The sequence below is a fragment of the Salvelinus namaycush genome, chromosome 21, assembly GCF_016432855.1.
Source record: "Salvelinus namaycush isolate Seneca chromosome 21, SaNama_1.0, whole genome shotgun sequence".
In the NCBI taxonomy this organism is placed as follows: Eukaryota; Metazoa; Chordata; class Actinopteri; order Salmoniformes; family Salmonidae; genus Salvelinus; species Salvelinus namaycush.
In genome coordinates this window covers 13,031,170-13,052,576 of record NC_052327.1, presented here as the reverse complement: position 1 = coordinate 13,052,576, position 21,407 = coordinate 13,031,170, and the positions used below count along the sequence as shown (strand labels likewise).

Sequence of the window (21,407 nt, the reverse complement as noted above, 5' to 3'; positions counted from 1 at the left end):
CCTGTTAATTACTCAGAAATGTATGTACGCTTGGCATGGACTCAAGCATTACTATCGAAAGCATGTTGCTACAACTAACTTCCTTCTCTGCGTGTGTGTACTTACTTTACTTGTTTATATCAGCTTGGTATTAGTCTCTTGTTGAGGATACTGTGTTAGTGTTATAAGCACTAATAAACAAATAAATACAATAAGTAACATACAGCAAAAAAATGCTGCCTTTTGTCCATTGATAAACACTTCATACATGTCAATGATGAATTTGTAAGGAAATCTGTCTTTATTTTTTTCTGATTGTCTTTCTCACCAAGTTGTACGTACTGACACTTTTAGAGCCAACACCAGCTAATAAATACAATGAAATGTTAAAAAGCACAATTTAATTTCAAATACAATACTCAACACAAAATGTGTGTGACCAGGAAAAAAATGACGTCTGCTTCTGTAGGTCGAAACAGACGGTTGGTCTGAGTGACCTTTTGACTTGTGTCAAAGGGCAAAGCACCTCAGGCAGCACTGGAGTTAAAACAATGACTTCTGCATAAATAATAAAAATGCTACTAAACTGGAAATGTACTCAAACCTGTCAGATGTGAGGTTTTCCTCACAAGTCCAAACAGGTGACTTTTTTGTTTGTCAGAATTGTGTCGTTTTTTTTACTAACGACAACTTCACATTAGGCAGTACTGAAGAAAGAACATTAATATCCAGTGCGTGTGATGCTTAGAACACTGGGAACAATGTCTACACATGAGGCAAACGGTATAACTCTCCTTTTTGTTCTAATGCAAGTTAAATCAAACTTCAGTCCAAAAAAAAAAAACATTGTTTTTTTTCTACCAACCTGCAAAATGTCGTTCGACATGGTCATAAAGAGTTACAAATCACATACAAATCAACCAGCAAACAGAGTAACCCAAACCCTAAAATAGAGCTTGTAAAAGTAGACATATTTGCAAAGTGGAGGATTATGAAAATAGGACTTTTATGGGTACATTTTAAATTGACTTTAAATATCAGTTTCAAAATATACTGCAGAAATATACATGTACCTTTTGAAATGCTAGAGGTTATATTGACCCACGTTTTTTTTTTTGCCAACGTACCAATTTTACAAAAAACTAAACATTGGTTTGTATTTTGAAAACCACCTCTGACGTCAACATAATTGTAAACTGATCAATTCACAGAAACAAATCTGATCTTCTGTACCTCGGTATAACACAGTAAAGAAAATGTACATTTTAAACCCCTAAATATATGGTGTCCCTACTATAGAAATTACTGTCTGGACCGCTCCTCTGCGTTTTCCTGTAATTCGGAATGACCATAGAAATAAGAGTCTAACTTTAAGACATATTGTGCCTATTAAGATGTACTGTGTCATTAACAACATTTTCTGAGTCTGTATAACACATGTTATACTCACAAACTCTACACACAAACTTGAGACAGAAAATAAAAAAAGTCAAACCTAAAAGCCACTCAAGCTGAAAGTCAATGTACTGTAACAGTGTACCAAAACAACTCATTTTATCCTTTTTGGCCCCTATGCATTATGGGTGAATTAAAGTGGAAGTTCAGGATTTTACAACTTGATGTTAGATAGTTCCTCACCTTGAATATAGTCTATGGGCCAGGAGAAACTGTAATACATGGTTTGGTTTTCTATAAACAGCCAATACAAACTTTTGTTGAAAAATCCTGAAAGTCCCCTTTAACATCCTGTAGAAGATGTGGGCTAAGAAAAGGGAGGCGAAGACACTTGGGGCTAAACATCCACAGATTGATACTCCCGACAATGAACCTCTCTACAGGTCTGTGTCATTGCCAGAGGGGGTGCCAGAGATGACAGTATCAGACTCCTGAGACATTGCGACTGACAACGAGTGCTGGGTTGTTTATTGGGGTATGCAAGGGAAAACATTTTAAAGTTGGTTGTCTTCCATTTGGTACCTAATCAACATGACCCTGTAGCGCCCCACAAGGTGTCCTAGAGCATTGGGCCTACCCATGGTCGGGGGGGGGGGGGGGGGGGGATTTTTTCTAATACGGACACATCAGCAATAAAAAGTGATTGTATAAGACTTTTTGCAGCATCAAAATTAAGACTAGAATATTTCAGAGGGATGTGAATGTAGGTTTGGCACATTTCAAGAAAAACTGTACAATATCTAAAAAAAAAATAAAAAAAAAAATATGAATAATAATACAAGGGATTTTTCCTCCCCTGTTTTGTTGTCAGTCTGAAAAGTCCTACCACTCTCTCATATGAAATCAAAAACACATTCACAAGCTGGCACAGCATACCTGAGCAAGGATATTAAACCCCATCATAAACAGTAATGTAACATATTGTAAGCATTTGTCGAGAAAGGTGTAGGGGTACTGTACTCACAAGAAATAATCATGTCAAACTACAAGAGCTAAGGATTTTATATTACCTTTCACATTTTCAAGTCCTGACAATCCAAGGTTTTACAGGCAGTAACCTATCAGGAACATGTCCATGGAAATAAAATGAAAAAAAACCCCAAAAAAACGTCATCACACTTGAAATAAACATTTAAGACTGACCGCTGTCGAAGACCAATTCCTGATGTTTTAGTCAAATCCATGCACGCTCCTATAAAAAAAAATACACACGCGGAAATGTGTAGGCTCTCTTTGTTCTTTAATCTCATTCTCTTCTCATCGACCTCTTACTGACTCTTACTTGCTCTTGTCTGTGTTGCATTGTAATTGCCGTGTGAGTATGTTCACTGTCTATCTGTTAGATTGTCTGGAGGTTGTCCAGAGGTTGTCTAGAGGTTGTCTTTGTTTCCGAGACGTTTGCGCATGCTAAAAACAAGCACTCTCGTCTAAAAAGGTATTTTTGAGCAACATGCTCTGTGAGATCTGAGCATGTTTAGTTTATGTCACTTCCTGTTCGAGAGTCAATCTGAGAATGCTCAGTCTGTGGTGCATCGTATCCCGGACGGAGCTGCTTCGAGCACATGCTCAGCTCCCGTCGTACTGTTGAAAAGTTGTTCTGTTCAGAACTCTGTCTCTGTCCCGCTTAAAAAAAAAAAAGATCAGAAGTTCTTCTGAGCATGCTCAGTTGGCTCCGACAGGCTCCCGTGTCTCACGGTCACTGCTGTAGTCCGATTTGTCCTCAAAGTCTTCATATATGTCTATCTCGTCCTCTCCTCTAACAGGGTGGTCGCCGGTCACCATGGCGACCGGCTTGGGCTTGACCACGCCGAACGTGCTCTGGGTGACGGGGATGGTGGGCTCGGGGCTGGCCGAGGCGCTGGAGCAGTCCGACGTCAGGTGCGGTGAGGGCGTGGCTGTCGCTATGGCGATGGCAGCCGGGTAGAGGCCGCCGGCACTGTTGCTGATGGGGATCTGAGGCTGTGGCCTGAGGTAGGTGGGGAGAGAGTGAGAGGGAGAGAAAGAAAGAAAGAAAGAAAGAGGGAGAGAGATTGCGAGAGAGAGGTTGAAAGAGAGAGAAGGAAATAGAGAGGCCAAGAGAGAGTGAGAAGTGGAGAGCAAGAGAAGGCAAGTGAGAGAGTGTGTAAGAGAGACAGATAGGGTGTTTTACAAAAACAGATTCATTCTTTCCTGGCCTGCTTTTGAACAGCTATTTAGAACAAGTTGAACGGTAGCAAACTCTTGTCTTTTGGGCAAACCTTAACACAGAGCTTTTTGCCAGCTCACAGTAGTCCTGTCAATGCTAAATAGCCTCTTGAGAAATGGATGGAATGAAGATAAACACATATCACTCAAGCAAGCCCTCTGCCCTCAAATGAAGCACATAAACCAAGAAAATTGATGTCAGTTTCCTCATCTAACGGTTCACCCCTTCTAGAAACAATTACCGCAGAGAACCTCTGACAGACTAATTTTCACATTAAACTGCTTAAAAACGACCCTGTTTCATTATAAGGAGCCGGGTCGAAATTGGTTATACCTCAATTTATAGCTCCCCTCCAGTTATTTGATTCAGTCCTGAGTGAAACTCCAGCCGCTATGGCGAATCAGGCTTTTCTTCCGCTTGACAACACACACTAAATTACAGAGTTAAACCTGTGACGTCTGCCCTGTACCGCCTCTCCCTCTCTCTCACTCTCTCTCAAACATCTGCTAGTATAATTTCTGTGTCATATTTCTACCGCCCGCAAAGCGCCTGCCATTGTCCTAATTTAATAAATGACAACTATTAAAAATCGCTCCAATTCAAAGCAGTGCCCCTGGTAAATCCATTAAAACGTTGCCTGCCGTGATGACTTTAATCACATCTATGCCTGTTTTCTATTAAGACCCAGCCACTGGCTTCGGCTGAATCCCAAAAGGCACCGTATTCCCTATAATAGTGCACTACTTTTAACCAAGGCCCATAGGGCTTTGGTCAAAAGTAGTGCAATATTTAGGGAATAGGGAGCCATTTGGGATGTGCATGTTGTTTTCAGCATTGCCTGTAGTTTGACATGAGAGGATGAGAAAAGCGCTATGATAAAGAGACCTTGTTATTTTTTTAACTAGTAGTTTGGATTACAAATTCAGCCTATAGCTCAGCACTATGACTTGAAGGGAAATACTGGGTGCACGGGGAATTAGCCTTACAAAGACCAACTTCCCCTTAACAAAATTATTAGGAGCAGTCGATTCAAGTGTTCCAATCCAAAAATGGGAGCCGACCATGAAAAAAATATTGAAGAGATAGTTGACCCCATGATCAGTTTCCTTATCTCTATTAGCTTAGTATTAAAGTGACCTACTTCAAAATGTTTTTAATTAAGTATGTTAAAAATCTGACTTTCTGTGTTTGAATGGTGTGGCGCAACCCCAACAACAGAATGACGTGGTTGTATACCGGTCACAAAAAAATATACATGACAAGTAATGGCTGGCTGGCCAGCGTCACGCTATATGAGGACATAGCAAGCGTTTTTTGTTTAAGGTAATGTTTTTGAAGTGTTTTTTCCACTAATTGGAGTATAGGATGAGTCAACCACATTATTTGGGTATGAGATAACAGAATATGAACCTTAAAAGGGAGATTTTCACTGGACAGTTACTTTAAAGGGTGATTACTCCAAAATCAAAGTTTGTCAGATGTTTTCTGACCTCAAAAGTAGCCTAAAGTTAAGATGAATCCAAGTACCACATCACCGGTTGTGTATGTCCAGCTATATTCAAATTAATGAAAAATATCTCTTTGTTCTGGAAATATGGAAATGACATGGTGCTTATCTCTTCCATTTATTTTGGATTGTGGCGTAAAGCCTAATCTATAAAACAAATGGCCTGGGACATGGACTTACCTCAACAGAAGAGCACTTTTGAGGTTTGAAAACACAAACTTTGATTTTGGAGTGTAATGTCCCTTTAAGTATACTAACAGTTGGCCTAGTTAGCCATAAAGTAGATCAGTAGAGTGTCTCTCTCTTCTTACCCCACACTGAAGAACTGCCTCATCTCCTGACGCCGCGAGCGCATCATCTGCTTGTACTCGCCAATGCGTAGCTTCTTGCCATCGATGATGCAGGTCCTCTTGGGCCGGGGCTTGTACTTGTAGTTGGGATACTTCTCCAGGTGGATCTTACTGAGATGGGCCTGTTCCTCGTAGTATGGCTGCTTCTCCTGGTTGGTCATGGACTTCCAGCGAGAGCCTATACACGGATAGCGGGACACACACACAGCAAGTGTCAGGGTTGGAACCCAAAGTACAGCATAAGGACACACATACATGTGCGCGCGCGCACACACACACACACACACACACACACACACACACACACACACACACACACACACACACACACACACACACACACTGAAGGACACTATTAGGGTATTGGTGTTCGTTGAGAGTATTGGAGTTGGTGTTCGTCGAGAGTATTGGAGTTGGTGTTCGTCGAGAGTATTGGAGTTGGTGTTCGTAGAGAGTATTGGAGTTGGTGTTCGTAGAGAGTATTGGAGTTGGTGTTCAAAGAGTATTGGAGTTGGTGTTTGTCGAGAGTATTGGAGTTGGTGTTCGTAGAGAGTATTGGAGTCGATGTTCGTCGAGAGTATTGGAGTTGGTGTTCGTCGAGAGTATTGGAGTTGGTGTTTGTAGAGAGTATTGGAGTCGATGTTCGTCGAGAGTATAGGAGTTGGTGTTTGTAGAGAGTATTGGAGTCGATGTTCGTCGAGAGTATTGGAGTTGGTGTTCGTCGAGAGTATTGGAGTTGGTGTTTGTAGAGAGTATTGGAGTCGATGTTCGTCGAGAGTATAGGAGTTGGTGTTCGTAGAGAGTATTGGAGTTGGTGTTTGTAGAGAGTATTGGAGTCGGTGTTCGTAGAGTGTATAGGAGTTGGTGTTCAAAGAGTGTATAGGAGTTGGTGTTCAAAGAGAGTATTGGAGTTGGTGTTCGTCGAGAGTATTGGAGTTGGTGTTCGTAGAGTGTATAGGAGTTGGTGTTCAAAGAGTGTATAGGAGTTGGTGTTCAAAGAGAGTATTGGAGTTGGTGTTCGTCGAGAGTATTGGAGTTGGTGTTCGTAGAGAGTATTGGAGTTGGTGTTCGTAGAGAGTATTGGAGTTGGTGTTCGTAGAGAGTATTGGAGTTGGTGTTCGTAGAGTGTATAGGAGTTGGTGTTCAAAGAGTGTATAGGAGTTGGTGTTCAAAGAGAGTATTGGAGTTGGTGTTCAAAGAGAGTATTGGAGTTGGTGTTCGTAGAGAGTATTGGAGTTGGTGTTCGTAGAGAGTATTGGAGTTGGTGTTCGTAGAGAGTATTGGAGTTGGTGTTCGTTAGAGTGTATTGGAGTTGGTGTTCAAAGAGAGTATTGGAGTTGGTGTTCGTAGAGTGTATAGGAGTTGGTGTTCAAATAGAGTATTGGAGTTGGTGTTCAAAGAGTGTATAGGAGTCAAAGTTTTGTCAAGTATAGTCCTGTAATTAGAAATCTTTTCACAGTTTAGTGGATTACAACGTTCTGGAAATTGCTTGTTTATGTTCTTCTAATAATAATAATAATAATAATAATAATGGGAGATCGATACAGTTACATATCACAATGTAATTTTGGATATATCGATATAGATTTATTTTTTTTAAACTAGCTTTAGTCAGCTGTACCCGTGCCAAAACTCTGGTATTTTTCATCCTATAGCTTGTTCTTTCATTTTCTCTTTAAACAGTGAGACAAAATTTGTTCTCCACATTTAGTTCCCTGACTGATCAAAACAAATGTTATCCTGCTCTCTCACGTCCCTCTGCAGCAGACATATTGTGAGCAATATGTTTGGAACATCAAATCGCAATAAAATCACAGTTTCGAATCGCAATACATATCGTGATAATATAGAATCATGAGAATCGCAATACATATCGTGATAATATAGGATCATGATAATATTGTATTGCGAGCTCCCTGGTAATTCCCACCCCTATCTTATAATGTGGTTCAATTAGCCATTGAACCGTACGTGTCAGCACTTCCACTGCACAAAATGTGTGCTGTGTTACTTCTATCATAGCAGGAAATCTCTACAAGTAGGAACTTGTAATAAGAGAGAGACTACTGGTGCATCTACATTGTTGAAGGGTGCTTGAAAACAGGAATCTGTCCCACTTTAGGATCCCTGATACAGTGGGTTCTCATCATGTCTCTCCTATAAGCACCCAGCGACGGAACAAGTGGACAGGACCATTACCGCAGGAATGGAGCACATCTGCATGGCTTTCTGACAACCCATTACACACACACACCACAGCTTGGACACACACAGAGAGGAATCCAGGACTTGTGTCCCAACGGACACCCTATTCCCTATTTAGTGCACTACTTTGTCCTGGGCTCTGGTCAGGTCTATTTAGGGAAAAGGGTGCCAATTGGGGCGCAAGCACAGGACTCTGTTTACCGACGTTTATCGAGACTCCCTTCTTTTTCAACTAAGGAAACAGTGAGGACACTTTTTTTTTACGGACTAAAGCGGCCGCATCGTGTCCCTCGTTTCCAGCTGTGTTATTGTGTTTGGGCAGCACACACTCCATCGTCTCCTGATTGCCTCTCAGGTCTGGCATTTCCCTGGTGTCATCACAAACAAACCGCTAACTAGGTAAATATCCGGAATGTTCAGTCTCCGCCGGATAGGTGGAAGTGATAGATGACCTCTGACCCTTTAAATTTGACTCCAACTTTGAGTGAGGAGGTTTGAGCTATCCAATGCTTTGGAACCCTCAACTCTGGACCTCGAAGCCAGTTCCACTGCATTTTTTCATTGTTGCCCTCCTATTCAGGGACTGATTTAGACCTGGCACACCAGGTGGGTACAATTAATTATCAGGTAGAACAGAAAACCAGCAGGCTCCGGATCTCATAGGGTAAGAGTTGAACAATCCTGCTTTAGAATGATAACTTCAGTGATGTTGAACAATGGTCTATGTATACGATGGATGAGCAAAGTGCAAAGATTGTATTTCTTTAATACAGCGTTTAGTTTGCCTCAATTCATTTAGCGAGTAAAGTCATTTGACACCGTTTGCTCAAAAGCCAAACATTTTGGCCTAGTGCATGGGTTGGCGACCTTTATCACTGGAAGAGAAAAAAAAATCCACACCAAAAAAAAAGGTGTTGAGGGAGACATTCAAGCCCTTTTCAAGCAATATCTTATATTCAGCACCACGGATAGCAGTCTGATCAAATTACCACGAAATCTGACGTTCAGGATCACAGAGCAGTGGACACAACTTCTGGTGAAGGTGCAGGGAGAATCGAATCTCGTGAACATACAGTAAAATATGCTCAAGGAGTGATTTTACTTTTTGATTTAAAAAGCTACCAACGAAGGAAATATTGTTGTCCAGTGATTAACTGAAATACCCACATCAAGCCCCGCAATAAATTGAATAATGAAACGCAGATAAACAAGTATTATAAGGCAAATGGAAGGTTTGGTTGTAATCAATATTTATTAAAGGCATACTGCTTTAAACTTAAAACAAAGTGTTGTCTGTTTCTTTACCTTACTTTAATAATTAACATTTTAAAACTCTAAAATGATATTTGGAGAACAGCTAAAACATTATTATTGCACACAGAGTGAGTCCACCCATCTTATGTGACTTGTTAAACCCCATTTTTACTCCTGAACTTATTTAAGCTTGTCATAACAAAGGGGTTGAATACTGATTGACTCAATACATTTAGAGCTTTTCATTTTTCATTCATTTGTAAAAAAAATCTAAAAACATAATTCCAATTTGACATTATGGGGTATTGTGTGTAGGCCAGTGACAAGAAATCTATTTATTTTATTTTATTCAGGCTATAACACAACAAAATGTGGAAAAAGACAAGGGGTGTGAATACTAGTATAAATGCTTGTATCAACACAAGAAGCACTTTTCACTGCACATATCCATCACCCCAGTCAGAGTCTCACAGCAAAGGATGTGTGTGTGAGAGAGAGAGAGTTCTATGGGTGTGTGTGTGAGTGTCACGTTCCTGACCTGTTTTCCTTTGTTATGTATTTGTTTTAGTTGGTCAGGGCGTGAATTGGGTGGGTTGGTCTAGGTTTCTATTTCTATGTGGGGTTTTGTGTTCGGCCTGGTATGATTCTCAATCAGAGACAGGTGTGTATCGTTTGTCTCTGATTGAGAGTCATACTAAGGCAGCCTGGGTTTCACTTGTGTTTTGTGGGTGTTTGTTCCTGTGTCAGCGTTTGGGCCACACAGGACTGTTGCAGGTTAGTCACGTTTGTTGTTTTGTTAATTTGTAGTGTTTGTTGGTTTGCCATTAAACATGAATTCCTACTACTCCGCATCTTGGTCCGATCCATGCTCCTCCTCGTCTGAGGAGGAGAACGACATTGACAGCCATTACAGAAACACCCACCAAACCAGGACCAAGCGGATTGGAGAAGGACGGCAAGAACAAAAGCAATGGAGAGAAGAGGAATGGACATGGGAGGAGATCCTGGACGGCAAAGGACCCTGGACTCAGCCAGGGGAATATCGCCGTCCCAAAGCGGAGCTGGAGGCAGCGAAAGCGGAGAGGAGGTTTTATGAGGCAAAAGCAAGGCAGAGCGGCTGGAAGCCCGAGAGGCTCACCCAAAAATTTCTTGGGGGGGGGGGCTAAAGGGGAGTGTGGCGAAGCCGGGTTGGATACCTGAGCCAACTCCCCGGGCTTACCGTGGAGTGAGAGGGCGTCGTACTGGTCAGACACCGTGTTATGCGGTAAAGCGCACGGTGTCCCCAGTACGCGTGCTTAGCCCAGTGCGGGCTATTCCACCTTGCCGCACTGGTAGGGCTAGGTTGGGCATCGAGCCGGATGCCATGAAGCCGGCCCAACGTATCTGGCCTCCAGTACGTCTCCTCGGGCCGGCGTACATGGCACCAGCCTTACAGGTGGTGTCCCCGGTTCGCCTGCATAGCCCAGTGCGGGTTATTCCACCTCGCCGCACTGGCAGGGCTACGGGGACCATTCAACCTGGTAAGGTTGGGGAGGCTTGGTGCTCAAGAGCGCGTGTCCTCCTTCACGGTCCGGCATATCCGGCGCCACCTTCCCACCCCAGCTCAGTACCACCAGTGCCTACTCCACGCACCAGGCTTCCAGTGCGTTTCCAGAGCCCTGTTCCTCCTCCACGCACTCTCCCTATGGTGCGTGTCTCCAGCTCAGTGCCTCCAGTTCCGGTACCACGCACCAGGCCTACTGTGCGCCTCAGCAGGTCAGAGTCGGCCGTCTGCCCAACGCCGCCTGCACTGCTCGTCTGTCCAGCGCCGTCTGAACTGCCTGCCTGCCCAGCACCATCTGAGCCATCCGTCTGCCCAGCGCCGTCTGAGCCATCCGTCTGCCCAGCGCCATCTGAGCCATCCGTCTGCCACGAGCCTTCAGAGCCGCCCGTCTGTCCCGAGCCATTAGAGCCGTCCGTCAGTCAGGAGCCGCTAGAGCCGTCCGTCAGTCAGGAGCTGCCAGAGACGCCAGCCAGTCAGGAGCTGCCAGAGACGCCAGCCAGTCAGGAGCTGCCAGAGACGCCAGCCAGTCAGGAGCTGCCAGAGACGCCAGCCAGTCAGGAGCTGCCAGAGACGCCAGCCAGTCAGGAGCTGCCAGATCCGCCAGCCAGTCAGGAGCTGCCAGATCCGCCAGCCAGTCAGGAGCTGCCAGATCCGCCAGCCAGTCAGGAGCTGTCAGAACTGCCCTTCAGTCATGAGCTGCCCTCCAGTCATGAGCTGCCCTCCAGTCATGAGCTGCCCTCCAGTCATGAGCTGCCCTCCAGTCATGAGCTGCCCTCCAGTCATGAGCTGCCCTACAGTCATGAGCTGCCCTACAGTCATGAGCTGCCACTCAGTCATGAGCTGCCACTCAGTCATGAGCTGCCCTACAGTCATGAGCTGCCCTACAGTCATGAGCTGCCCTACAGTCATGAGCTGCCCTACAGTCATGAGCTGCCACTCAGTCCGGAGCTGCCCCTTATCCTGGTGCTGCCCCTTATCCTGGTGCTGCCCCTTATCCTGGTGCTGCCCCTTATCCTGGTGCTGCCCCTCAGTCAACTGCTACCCCTCAGTCTGTTACTGCCTTTTGGAATAGCGGGATTGACATGGAGGGTGAATATTGGGAGGAGGCCACGGAAGCGGTGGTTGACTATGGTGGGGTGGGGACCACGACCAGCGCCAGAGCCGCCACCGTGGACAGACGCCCACCCAGACCCTCCCCTAGACTTTGTGCTGGTGCGCCCGGAGTTCGCACCTTAAGGGGGGGGTTCTGTCACGTTCCTGACCTGTTTTCCTTTGTTATGTATTTGTTTTAGTTGGTCAGGGCGTGAATTGGGTGGGTTGGTCTAGGTTTCTATTTCTATGTGGGGTTTTGTGTTCGGCCTGGTATGATTCTCAATCAGAGACAGGTGTGTATCGTTTGTCTCTGATTGAGAGTCATACTAAGGCAGCCTGGGTTTCACTTGTGTTTTGTGGGTGTTTGTTCCTGTGTCAGCGTTTGGGCCACACAGGACTGTTGCAGGTTAGTCACGTTTGTTGTTTTGTTAATTTGTAGTGTTTGTTGGTTTGCCATTAAACATGAATTCCTACTACTCCGCATCTTGGTCCGATCCATGCTCCTCCTCGTCTGAGGAGGAGAACGACATTGACAGCCATTACAGTGAGTTCTATAAAGATGTTATTCTAATATGAATGATTAAATAAGATCAGATTGATCGATTGGTAGTTGACCGCTATACAATATTTTGAATACATCATTGAACGTTTAGGTGGACATGGGGGGGGTAGCACATTTAGTTTCTGTTTCACACAGCAGTGTTGTTTTAAATGAGGCACACACCCTCTTAAGACATTATCTACAGTGCCTTCGGATAAGTATTCAGACCCCTTGACTTTTTCCACATTTTGTTACGTTAAAGCCTTATTCTAAAACTGATTAAAAAAAAATTGTTATCCTCAGCAATCTACATACAATACCCCATAATGACGAGGTGAATACGGGTTTTTGATCATACAATATAGCTCAGGATTTGAAAAACAGAAATACCTTATTTACATAAGTATTCAGAGGCTCAAAATTGAGCTTGGGTGCATCCTGTTTCCATTGATCATCCTTGAGATTTTTCTACAACTTGATTGGAGTCCACCTGTGGTAAATTCAACTGATTGGACATGATTTGGAAAGACACACCCCTGTCTATATAAGGTCCCACAGTTGACAGTGCATGTCAGAGCAAAAACCAAGCCATGAGGTCAAAGTAATTCTCCGTAGAGCTCCGAGACAGGATTGTGTCGAGACACAGATCAGGGGAAGGCTACCAAAACATTTCTGCAGCATTGAAGGTCCCCAAGAACACAGTGGCCTCCATCATTTTTAAATGGTAGAAGTTTGGAACCACCAAGACTCTTCCTAGAGCTAGCCGCCCTCTTCCTAAATCAGGCCACATACACTGAGATTACATTCCAATAATCTCTCCTTTCTCCTGAAGTGTGTAAAAGAGTACTACTATGTAAAAGCATTGAGTTGGGGTATGGCTAGACTGAGGGAGTTTCTACCATATATCTTATACCAATCATTCCTTCCAAATCCATGAAGGGAAGTGAACTATTGGGACGCAGCCTGAGTATTTGTTAACTGTACATCCACTATCACTTGTTCACAAGGCCTTCTGGAAAGATTTGAAATGTTTTCACACTCAAAACCGCTAAATCAAAACAAATGTTATTTGTCACATGTGCTGAATATAACAAGTGCAGACTTCACCGTGAAATGCTTACTTACAAGCCCTTAACCAACAGTGCAGTTCACGACTAAGAAAATATTTACCAAGTAGACTAAAATAAAAAGTAATAATAAAAGTAACACAATAAGAATAACAATAACGAGGCTATATACAGGGGGTACTGGTACCGAGTCAATGTGCGGAGGTACAGGTTAGTTGAGGTAATCTGTACATGTAGTTGGGGGGAAGTGACTATAAATAGGTAACAAACAAACAGCAGTGTACAAAAGGGAGGGGTGTCAATGTAAATTGTCCGGTGGCGATTTTATGAATTGTTCAGCAGTCTTATGGCTTGAGGGTAGAAGCTGTTGAGAAGCCTTTTGGTCCTAGACTTGGCGATCCGGTACCGCTTGCAGTGCGGTAGCAGAGAAAACAGTCTATAACTTGGGTGACTGGAGTCTGACAATTCTATGGGCTTTTCCTCTGACACCGCCTATTCTATAGGTCCTGGATGGCAGGAAGCTTGGCCCCAGTGATGTACTGGGCCGTTCGCACTACCCTCTGTAGCGCCTTAACTGCCGAGCAGTTGCCATACCAGGCGGTGATGCAACCGGTCAGGATGCTCTTGATGGTGCAGCTGTAGAACCTTTTGAGGATCAGGGGACCCATGCCAAAACTTTTTAGTCTCCTGAGGGGGAAAGGTTTTTGTCGTGCCCTCTTCACGACTGCCTTGGTATGTTTGGAGCATGATAGTTCGTTCCAAGGAACTTGAAACTCTCGACCCGCTCCACTACAGCCCCGTCGATGTTAATGGGGGCCTGTTCGACCCGCCTTTTCCTGTAGTCCACGATCAGCTCCTTAGTCTTGCTCACATTGAGGGAAAGGTTGTTGTCCTGGCACCACACTGCCAGTTCTCTGACCTCCTCCCTATAGGCCGTCTCATTGTTGTCGGTGATCAGGGTTACCAATGTTGTGTCGTCAGCAAACTTAATGATGGTGTTGGAGTCGTGTTTGGCCACACAGTCGTGGGTGAACAGGGAATACAGGTGGGGACTAAGTACACACCCCTGAGGGGCCCCAGTGTTGTTAAGGATCAGCATGGCAGACGTGTTGTTGCCTACTTTTACCACCTGGGGGCGGCCCGTCAAGAAGTCCACGATCCAGTTGCAGAGGGAGGTGTTTACTCCCAGAGTCCTTAGCTTAGTGATGAGCTTCGTGGGCACTATGGTGTTGAACAATGAGCTGTAGTCAATGAACAGCATTCTCACATAGGTGTTCCTTTTGTCCAGGTGAGAAAGGGCAGTGTGGAGTGCGATTGAGATTGCGTCATCTGTGGATCTGTTGGGGCAGTATCTAGGGTGTCCGGGAGGATGCTGTTGATGTGAGCCATGACCAGCCTTTCAAATCACTTCATGGCTACCGACGTGAGTGCCATGGGGCGGTAATCATTTAGGCAGGTTACCTTCGCTTCCTTGGGCACAGGGACTATGGTGGTCTGCTTGAAACATGTAGGTATTACAGACTCGGTCAGGGAGAGGTTGAAAATGTCAGTGAAGACACTTGACAGTTGGTCCGCACATGCTTTGAGTACACGTCCTGGTAATCCGTCTGGCCCAGCTGCCTTGTGAATGTTAACCTGTTTAAAGGTTTTGTTCACGTCGGCTACCGAGAGTGTTATCACACAGTCATCCAGAACAGCTGGTGCTCTCGTGCATGCTTCAGTGTTGCTTGCCTCGAAGCGAGCATAAAAGGCATTTAGCTCATCTAGAAGGCTCTTGTCATTGGGCAGCTCGCGTCTGGGTTTCCCTTTGTAGTCCGTAATAGTTTTAACGCCCTGCCACATCCGACGAGCATCAGAGCCGGTGTAGTAGGATTCAATCTTAATCCTGTATTGACGCGTTGCTTGTTTGATGGTTCGTCTGGGGGCAATTGCTGTCTGTGGTAGATCAATCCGCTTAATTTTTGCATGACCATGTATGACCATAACATAACGGTATATGGAGTTCATATTTAAAAAAATATATGTATATATTTTTGACACTTCATTCAGACAGTAAGGAAATCAAACAGGAATGTGGGAGAAACAGTGAGAAGGATGGACACCGGGATTGAACCCTGGTCTGCGGTGGGGAGTTTTATATGTGACATGCCAGGGAGTATTACCACTTAACCACAGCTCTGCCATCTTACCCAGGATCTTGCTGATGTTGGAATTGTGCATGTCAGGGAAGGTCTGCAGGATCTTCCTCCTCTCGTCCTTGGCCCACACCATGAAGGCATTCATGGGTCTCTTAATGTGGGGCTCAGTACTGTTCCTGCCCCTGGTCTCCCTGAAGACCCGGGCCTCCGTAGTGCTGGCGACACCTGTGGGAAGGGAGGGACATTTCATGACTTACTCAATCACTCACTCATTCGTGTAAAAACCTATTAAGCCACAAAGTACATACATTGCACAGTATGTCTAAGAGCCTCCAGACAGTGAGGGAGGGGACAATTGAAAGTGTATGTGTGTGTGTGTGTGCACTTGTGATTTACAGTAATGAGGGGGTCTGTGTCTACTCTACACAGAAGAGGCTGCAGAACTAGGGATGGACCCCCTGGCTGTGGTCGCCATCAACGACGCTCTGATTATCAGCCAGATAACATCTCTGTTTACCGTCCCGTGTTTACGGCTCTGATTTCAAACCACAGCATGATGAATGCTTCCCAATCCACCGTAACCTGTAAACACTGGGGGTTTATAGAAAACAGGTGGGCTTCTGGGCCAGAAAATATAAAAAACCCAATTCCGTTTTTTAACTGCCTTGCTTCTGTTTGCATACATCGGCAGGGTGGAATTGTCTGAGACACAAACAGTGTTAGTGGGTTGGAAAGAAGGGGAGAATCTAGAATACCGCTTCTCGTTCCTCGTCGACGTACAGTAAGAAGCCCACTGAACAATTATGTCGTATTAAAGGTCCTTAATTTGAAAAACTAAATGGAAGCCCCGCCATTTGGTTTGCTATAAACTTCAGGGGTTGTGATGGGGGTATTGAACTCAAGTCATGAGGCATAAAATGATTGAAAAAAACAGTAAATATCACAGAGTGGGCCTATTGGTGCAAGGCAGGGGTTTGTGCCTGGACATTCAAGTGTCCACTACTGAGGCGATCCGAGAAGAACACAATAAATATTTGGGTCTGGTGAATACCTGTGTGCAGAGCAGACTCTCTCTCTGTCTGTGTCTCTATCGTAGGGAACACAGTTGAAAGAGGCCCCAAAAGTGGCGCTATCTAACCAAGGGCCCCAAGTGAAGGGTCACTGGCATCCATTTAGCCTGAGCAGGATGTGCCCACTTTTGCCTCAAACCTAACCTCTTTTCCTGTCTGTTAAATATCCGTCTGACCCTGTCTCTTCTCTTCTCCTCTGTTCTCCTACTATTATGCACCAAGCCATACAACGGCAATGTATTTTTATACACATTAATATAAACACGGATGGCAAGCATACACACAGTCATAAACATGAACCAGAACATACTGTACTGTACAGAACGCACGTACATAAAAGTATGGAGAACTGAAAGAGATATGTATGTAGAACTTTCAGAAGATGGACAGAAAGGCAGAAAAATATATTTTTTACATTTTTGAAACAAAGAAAGAACATTTTATTGAGACATTTTGAAAGAAAGAAAGAAAATATTATTGAGACATTTTGAAAAAAAGGCAGAAAGGCAACAAAAAAAAGACGAAACTCACCATCAACATCCTCATGTCTGGTGAGGTCAATGACCCTGTGGCCCATCTTTCCATCCTCTCCCAGGTTGCCCAGGTGCTGACTCAAACTCTCAAAGTGCATCCGCTCCTAAAACACAGAGGTCAAAGGTCAATAAGGGTTGATTCACACTACGCAGCCGAGCCAAGCGAGCCGAGCTGTACGAAGCTGACCTGGTTTACGCATGCATCATAGTTGTTGGAACCATGCTGGAAAGAACAATGTGAAAATAAATAACCAAGCCAGCACAGTGCAGTTTGGGTCTGCCTAATAGCGTGAAAATGCTATTAAGAGTCCAATTAAACGGACTGCAAAGCTCTGGTATAAGGGCTCAGAGAAAATAACACAATCATCACATCACAGAACACACGTTTTCAAAGAAATTCAGCAATTTAGCAAACGTACACAGCAAACAAGTTTCAGTCTTCGATGCGTAGCTGTTTGCATTGTAATCTGGCCGTCTTCGGATCAAAGGTTTTGCTCTTCTTTGTGATCTTAGAGGCGGTCTATATGAGTAGGTTTGTGCTAATGATCGTGTAACGAACTCGACTCACACTTTCTCACACACTGCTTTTGGCGAGAGAGAAGAGTTTAAAGACAGCCATTCCAGCTTAGGGGAGGTAGGAAAGGAGGTTTTTGAGACCGGATCGAAATGAAGAAGAGAAGAGAACAGGAGAATAAATGAAGTCAAATAATACAAGAAAAATGGAGAGAGCGTGCGCCCGCGAGAGCGTGCGCCCGCGAGAGCGAGAAAGACAGAGAATGGCCCCCCCCCAAAAATGATTTACAGCCACAGAACAAGATCATTTGCCAGATCTATCCAGCGCAGCGCTACCATGTAAGCTGTCACTGACTCGATGCTCCCCACCCATCCTGCCTACTGAGTCTCTTATTATCCTGCACTGTCCACCCTTCCGCCCTGCTCCGTCAAATGAGTCTGCCACGCTCCAAAACTGTGGTGGAAAACCACGCATCCACTCCTTCTTCCACCTCTTCTCCTCCTCCTCCTCCTCCTCTTCCCCGTTTTCTGGTGACAGACGCATTTTGTTTGACGGAGGGAATGGTTGCTAGGTGAAGTCATGCCGCGGTAGCAGCTGGAAGCACACACACACACACACACACACACACACACACACACACACACACACACACACACACAGTGGGGTCTGAAATTATTGGCACCATTGATAAAGATGAGGAAAAATGACTGTATAGAATAAATAATTCAAATACTGAGCTATCTTGTATGATCAAAAACATTATATTATTTTGAACTAATATAATTGCTCATAGAAAGAGATTTTGACACCCCTGTTTTCATAATGGCACTGAGCATTTTTCTAATTTCTAATGCATCGAAGACTGAAATTCTGTATTCCTCCATACAGAATATTTTCAGATCCTTGACATCCTTCGTCTGGGCGTATGGACTGCCCTCTTCAATTCAAACCACAGGTTTTCAATGGGATTCAAATTCCTGCAATTTTGTGGTCAATTAATGATTTTAATGTGTACTTCGGGTTACTGATCCACTTGCGGCCAAGTTTCAGGCCGAGGCAACCAGGTTTTTTGGCTAAAATGTCCTGGTACTTGGTCAAGTTCATGATGCCGTTGACTTTAACAAGGGCCCCAGGGCCAAAACAGCCCAATAACATCAAAGATCCACCCCCATATTTTACAGTAGGAATGGGGTACTTAGCTATCTGTTTATGCACTGTCATTTAAATGCCAAACCGACCACTGGTGTGCATGGTCAAAAAGCTCTATGTCATCCTGGAGTTTGTTAAACAGCATTGGCACTTGGATTGAAACTAGTGCTATGGTCAGATTACATGGAAATTCACACCAACAGGGCTGTAGTGGAGCGGGTTGAGAGCTTCCAAGTTCCTTGCTGTCCACATCACTAAGGACCTATCATGGTCCAAACACACCAACACAGTCGTGAAGAGGGCCCGACAAAGCCTATTCCCCCTCAGGAGGCTGAAAAGATTTGGCATGGGACCTCAGATCCTTAAAGAGTTCCACAGCTGCACCAATGAGAGCATCCTGACTGGTTGCATCACTGCTTAGTATGGCAACTGCTCGGCATCCGACCGCAAGGCGCTTACAGAGGGTAGCGCGTACGGCCCAGTACATCACTGGAGCCGAGCGTCCTGCCATCCAGGGCCTCAATGCCAGGCGGTGTCAAAGGAAGGTCCGAAAAATTGTCAAAGACTCCAGCCACCAAGGTCATAGACTGTTCTCTCTGCTACCGCACGGCAAGCCGTACCGGAGCGCCAAGTCTAGATCCCCTTATTTTATTATTATTTATTTTGCTTTTTTTGCCCCGACTATCTTTCACAGGCTTGATGTACACTCACTGGACTCTAACCACACACTCACACATACTACACTTACACATACTACACTCACCGCAACACACACGGAAACACACACACACACACACACACACACACACACACACACACACACACACACACACACACACACACACACACACACACTTCACACTTCACATACACTGCTGCTACTCTCTGTTTATTATCTATACATAGTCACTTTACCCCTATCCACATGTACATAGTAACTCAATTACCTCGACTAACCCGTACCCCTGCACATTGACTCAATACCGGTACCCCTTGTATATAGCCTAGTCATTGTTATTTTATTGTGTTACTATTTTTCCTTAGTTTAGCAAATTCTTCTTACTTACTTAAAAAAAACAACTCTGCATTGTTGGTTAAGGGCTCGTAAGTAAGCATTTCACGGTAAGGTCTACCTACCCTGTATTCAGCGCATGTGACAAATAAAATTTGATTTGAAATAGAGTTCCTTGACCACGCACACCAGTGGTGGGTTTAGTGTCGAAATCAGGACGCATAAGAAGAAAATAACCCCATACCTACTGTAAAATATGTCGGTGGATCTTTGATGTTATGTGGCTGTTTTTGAGTCTACAGGCCCCCGAGGCCCTTAACGGCATCATGAACTTTACCCACTACCAGGGTATTTTTACCAAAAAACCTTCAACAGGGGATTTACAGTCAGAGGGGAGAGCATCACCTAAAGACCTATAGGAGACGAATACAGACAATAAAGAGACAATGACTTGTACATTTTTTTTAAAGAGCTAGTCTCTGCATGCAGAGAAACTGGAGGGGCCAATTTCAATTTCAAGACTCACAGAACACTTGGAAACAGTCTACAGGACTAACTCAAGATCAAATCAGGACTCACCCAAAAGTCCCCAAAAAGTCATTTGGGACTTAATCTGCACCCGTACTTTTAGTATGGCAGCAAGCCTACAGTCAGAAGTCCAATGTGGTCGCTCGTAAATGACAACAATGAGGAATAATCGACATTAGCTACATTGTTCAAAGCCATAAAATAACGTTTTAAAAAGATTCTAGTGTTACTTTACGGGACTGAGGCTTGTCCAACATTCACCTCGATCTATCCCGACTTAAAGACACACAGAGCTCCTCTATTGGCTAGGCTCTCCTGGGCACATGTTTCAACGGGTTGCTATGGCAGCCCTATAAACACCGCGCCGGCCGAGCAGTTTTATCAGCGTCGTGTTGAGCTCATTACCGCGGCGACACATACAGGCAAACCCTGCTCTAACCGACCCACAAATGTTAACTGCCTCCTCCAGGAGCAGTGAAATCCCTCACTCCTCCTTCTCTCCCTCTTTACTGCCCTCCTCCCTCACTCTGCCTGTCATCTCTCAATACAGACGCCTTGCCCTGTAGTACACTGAAACTGAAGGAGCAGTGAAGCACCCCTCCCTCTCTCCTACTCCTCCTCTCCCTTCTCCCACTGTCCTTCACTCTGCCTGTCATCTCTCAATACAGACGCCTTGCCCTGTTGCCCACTGAAACTGAAGGAGCTCACGTCCACCCTATTTAAAAAATAGCACACATAGTGTTGTATAAATGCAGTGCCCTCCATAATTATTTGGACAGTGACAATTTTGTTGTTGTTTTAGCTCTGTACTCCAGCACTTTGGATTTGAAATGATACAGTGACTATGAGGTTAAAGTGCAAACTGGCAGCTTTTAATTGAGGGTACTTTCATCCATATCGGGTGAACCGTTTCGAAATTACAGCACTTTTTGTACATAAGCCCCCCCCCATTTTAGGGGACCAAAAGTATTGAGACAAATTCACTTATATGCATATTAAAGTAGTCAAAAGTATAGTATTTGGTCCCATATTCCTAGCACGCAATAACTACATCGAGCTTGTGACTCTACAAACTCGTTGGATGCATTTCCTGTTTGTTTTGGTTATTTTTCAGATGATTTTGTGTCTACTAGAAATGCACTTTAACCTCATAGTCATTTTATCATTTCAAATCCAAAGTGCTGGAGTACAGAGGCAAAAAAACAACTACAAACGTGTCACTGTCCAATTAATTACGGAGGGCACTGCATTTATAGGCCTTGAATTTAAACATCAACGCTAACGC

The 21,407-nt window shown here is 44.4% G+C and overlaps 1 protein-coding gene across 5 annotated transcripts in view; it reads right to left on the bottom strand.

Moving 5' to 3' along the window:
* Positions 1-257: 257 nt before the first annotated feature.
* The window catches only part of LOC120066102 (transcription factor SOX-6-like), a 154,749-nt gene continuing 133,599 nt past the window's right edge, over positions 258-21,407 (bottom strand). For all 5 annotated transcript variants that reach the window (XM_039017216.1, XM_039017219.1, XM_039017218.1 and 2 more), the window contains 4 exons: positions 16,918-17,023; positions 15,368-15,541; positions 5,438-5,654; positions 258-3,400 (listed from right to left, as the gene is read on the bottom strand). In XM_039017216.1, the coding sequence (XP_038873144.1) occupies positions 3,097-3,400; positions 5,438-5,654; positions 15,368-15,541; positions 16,918-17,023 (801 nt within the window). In that variant the 3' untranslated portion in view covers positions 258-3,096. The remainder of the gene's footprint in view (positions 3,401-5,437; positions 5,655-15,367; positions 15,542-16,917; positions 17,024-21,407) is intronic.